General features: G+C 31.1%; 1 protein-coding gene across 1 annotated transcript in view; it reads right to left on the bottom strand.

Moving 5' to 3' along the window:
* Positions 1–4,602, bottom strand: part of LOC108570223 (chromodomain-helicase-DNA-binding protein 7-like) — a 19,323-nt gene that overhangs the window by 3,535 nt on the left and 11,186 nt on the right. Inside the window, 6 exon segments of the mRNA XM_017932041.1 lie at positions 8–276; positions 392–635; positions 998–2,253; positions 2,384–2,669; positions 2,753–3,167; positions 3,756–3,980. Of these exon segments, the coding sequence (XP_017787530.1) occupies positions 8–276; positions 392–635; positions 998–2,253; positions 2,384–2,669; positions 2,753–3,167; positions 3,756–3,980 (2,695 nt within the window).

Consider the following 4,602-nt stretch of genomic DNA (forward strand, 5'->3'; position numbering starts at 1 on the left):
CAGATAAATCGATAGGAGTTAAAGTACTTGAAGTTCCAGGAATTACAGTTGATTTACCAGGAACTGTGTATTTCAAATCAAAGGGTATATTTGGTGTTCGTGTTTGCTGATGCGCTGGAGGTGGTTGAACCGGTGTCGAGCGTCTTGATTCTTCGGATTGTGATTCGTCATTTATTTCCCACGTATTTGATCCAGACAGTACAGCAGGTTTATTTAAAGTCGCAGGTGATTGAGTAACTGTATGGCTACTACTATTCAATAATGCATGCAGTTTCGCTATAAATTAAAAAAAAAAAACAATATTTATGAACTAATTTTTTTAAAAGAATGTCATGTTATAATTGTTTAGAATGGTAGAATCATATATTAGTTTAATTCATGTTAATGTTACCTCTTTCGGTTTCTACATCAATAGCAATATGTCTTTTGCGTTTTTTAGATTGTGACATATTATTTCCAGATGTTATATTGCGTGATATTCCATGATCTGTAGTTATAGTGATCACTTCTGAACATTCTTTCTCATTTGATGGAACATCTGATTCATCACCAGCACTAAAGTTTACAGATACAGGCCATTCTTTGTGTTCAATTGCATGTACGATGTGCATTAAACGAGCTTCAATTGCATGCTCCTAAAAAATAAAGGAAACACGTAAAAATGCAATACCAATACGATAAAAATATTTAAATGAACAAAATGAATATGTATATGTATTTTGTATAGACTTGCTTACACAAGCCAAATTTAACAAGTGTAATTTTCTCATAGAAACATTCTAGATTTGCATTCATACTATCCAATCTTCTTTTGAATGTGCTTTAGTACATCAACTAAGTATACAGAAACTCCAAAAATATAACTTTTCCACACGCTACCGGTCGTACATATTTGCAAGCTTAAAAACACTACAGACATCACATATGTTCCATGATTTCCTGAATCAGGTTAGAATATACATAAAAATATTATGCAAATAAATGAAATTGCATTTACCTTTGGCCATTTAATAGTGTTATTACTATTGTGTGATAAAAGTTGCACAACCGTAGGTTCATTATAATCTACTGCTTTGTCTCGAAGAACAAATGTATCAATTTGCGTTAACCGCGACAACGGTTGAATAACTTCCAAATCAGGAAACATTGCTTTGAGTTCTGCTGCTTGAACATTACACTTATCTTCGAGTTTGCAAACCTTTCCTTTATCCTTGCACATATCTACCGTTTTGCCTTCTTGTACTTCTATCTCCTCTTTAACAACTGAGGCATTCGTTTTCATATTGGTTTTATCATTTTCAGATGTTACATTTTGATTATTTTCTATAGGTTTTTCTGTTGTTTCAGTAGTTTCGTTTTGTTCTGGTGAAATTTTTTCATTTACTTCTTGATTTTGTAACTCCTTCGGTTTTTCTTCTTGATTTTCCTTTTCAACCTCTTTCGGTATTTCTTTTTCTTTATTCTGACTTTCTTTTTCTGTTTTTATGGGTGTCGTTTCTTCAATATTCGTTGTTACGTTATTTGTTTTTGTTTCATCTACTTTGTTAGTTCCTATAACTTGATCAGCTTTAGGAGGAACTTCACTTTTTATTGATTCTATTATTATTTCATTTTTTTCTTCAGTTTTTATTTTTGCAATATGTTCCTTGTCTGATGATGTATTTCTTGCAACAGTTGTAATAGTTAATGCATTACTAATAGGTTTTTCTTCAGTTTTATTTTCAGCTTTGATAATAGTTAATTCTACTTGACTCTTTTCCAAATCTGTATTCTCTGTTCGCTTATCTGCATTATTTATATCTTTGTCTTTCTTTGCACCTACTTTTTCTATTTTTAAAGTACCTTCACCTTTTTCTAATTTTACAAGTATTTCATCTTTATCAAATTTCAGTATATCCTCTCTGTTTTCAATTTTAATTGCTTTTTCTGCTTTGTCCGCAACTTTAGTTGTTTGAATATTACTATACAGAGTTTTATTCAAAAGTTTATGAAATGAGAAATCAGGATCATTTAAAATAGTTATGTCAGTTCTTCCTAAACCATGTTTGGCTGCTCCAAGTAGTAGTTCTTTATCATGTTTTCCCGGTTGCCACCAATCAGGTGTGTCACCTGATGGCTGACATAAGGAAAGGCGTTCTTCCAGATGAGGATGAGACAAAATTTCCTCACGGATTTTGCTTAGAAGATCTACACGATCTAATATTTGTCTCGCTTTTGCTGGACTGAGGTGATCAACAGGAACATCTGAAAAATCTGAGATATGTATTTCATGTTCAATATTTTCATACTTAAAAGTATTTAATATTTAACCTTAATGTAACAGATATTCATATTTGTGATATTATGATTTCCTAGCTATGTATGAGCGTAATAATAAACCTACCATCTTCATCATTCAATTTAGCATTACATGCTTTTTTACACATTGCTCTAAAGGACATATAATAATCTGTAAGATCATTGTCTGTTTTTTTGTCAAATCTAGCTATACTTTTAAATTTTGTCCAATCGTATTGAGCTTTCTTTCTATCATAATTAACACCGTACGTTGATACAACTCGTAAAAATTCACTTTCTTCACGACGTGACCATTTTGTCTTTTGTTCTTCTATACGAGTTCGTTCTCTTTCTTTTACCATTGCTTCCATTTTTTCCCTTCTTTCCATTTTCTACATATAATTAAAAATTTATTACATTTTAGATTATAGATTTTTTTGTTATATGAGATAATACTTCAAATATGATAACTTACCAGAAGATACATAGCAAGTTGCTGCAAGTCCCAACCTTGCATATTTAAAGGTGGTTCATTCATTGAAGTAGCATGATTCACAGTTGTGTCACCTTCCATTCCTAACTTAGATTTTTGTAATACTTTTACATCTTCCTTCTTCACACTTCGCTGATAAGAAGAAATTACTCGACGTAAACGAGTATTAAGGTCAACCACGGAAGGCCAGGTCTTTTCATCGTCTAATAGGCCATCAGTTCCTTCGTGGCTACTACTAGGTTCAGGTCCAGGTGTATCTGCCTTAATAGGTATAGCAGGTGAATCAGTAGGTGTTTCTCGATTAAATTTATCAGAATCTTTCGAATCTTTCATCATTCCAAGAGATTCAGCATCTTCGATGTCATTTTCTAAACTAGTATCATCTCTGCTGCTGCTGCTGAAATTTTAAAATACCCCAAGTTAATATCTAATTTACATCACATATTTTAATCATATCTTCTTAATTTTTATATTTCCACTAAACAAATTTTTCTAGTATGTATTTAATCGTGAAAACATACATATACTTAACCGATTATAAATATAATCGTTATTTTCAAAATATAATTTAAAGGTATACAATATCAAAACTAAAAAGATTTCCACGTTTATCACTTTATAATGCTGTAGGTACTAAAAAGTTACATTGTAAACATAAGTTATTAAGTATATACAATATAATTGATTGCTTATAAAAAACACTTAAAGATTTTTGCATATTGTTTGGTGTATATATGCATCATCCTTCTCCACTGTAAATAAAAGCTAGTAGAAAGTAATATTTTAAAACAGGTAAAAATACAAAATTCTTCCATTGTTAAATTACGAATAAAAGTATGAATAAAATGAAAAGGAAAATTTACACTAATTCTAGCAGAGGCATTATCTTAAGCAAATTTAAACAGCATGCAAGCCATATATGTTAGAATGAAACAGCAGTGGCACATAGATATAAAAAAACAACGTAAAGAGAATAATTACTTACTTATTTTGTATGGTCTGAGACTGGGAAGGGGGAGGGCAGCTTGTAATGAAAGAAAGCGCGGGATCGATCCTCATCTGGTCGTAATTCTCGTAGCCGTGTTTGTAGCAGCCAACTATTAAGGATTTGTCTGCTTGGGAGTCCCACCACTTCGCTGGTCGTTCCGTCAACTGTGGAGGGTTTATCCGCAACGCACTGTAGGGCGGTTTCATTTACAATTTGCCAATTTATGTATGCCAATCGGATGTTATGATTATAAAAGTTTTACATTTTAACGAATTTTAATAAAATTATAAATTATAAAGTTTGTTATTAAATAAACATAGAAAAGAGGCACATTATATTAAGTAAATTTAATGAATCATTATTTATTTTTCTTGTCCCTTATATTTTTAATAAATAGAAGTATATATGATCTTCAAACTTCCTATTCTATTTGCCCCTTTAATACAGTGCACTGCTTTTTAGTTTTCTTACCATGATGTTGCTGAGTTGACCATCTTTGACCATATTAAGCCATACAAAGTGTTTACAGTAATTTCAAAAATCGTGTATATATTCATATACATATTTATAGAATAGGATGGGAAAATTTTTATATTAGTAATATAGGATCAGCGATTAATAGCTGTTTATAGAGCTACAAAGTAAACATGATTCAGCTCTATGAGCATTCCTCATACAATTACAGCTCCCAGGATAAACAAATACATTGCACATGCAACTATAAAGCTCCGTATAAGCGTGTAAGTAAGTGCATGATATTCTATGATAGTCAGTTGAGCGTAGAGTAATGGAGATTTATAAGTAATATATATATATATGTATGTATATATTTGTGTATATTTAT

The sequence above is a fragment of the Habropoda laboriosa genome, unplaced genomic scaffold (genome assembly GCF_001263275.1).
Source record: "Habropoda laboriosa isolate 0110345459 unplaced genomic scaffold, ASM126327v1 scaffold81, whole genome shotgun sequence".
Taxonomy (NCBI): Eukaryota; Metazoa; Arthropoda; class Insecta; order Hymenoptera; family Apidae; genus Habropoda; species Habropoda laboriosa.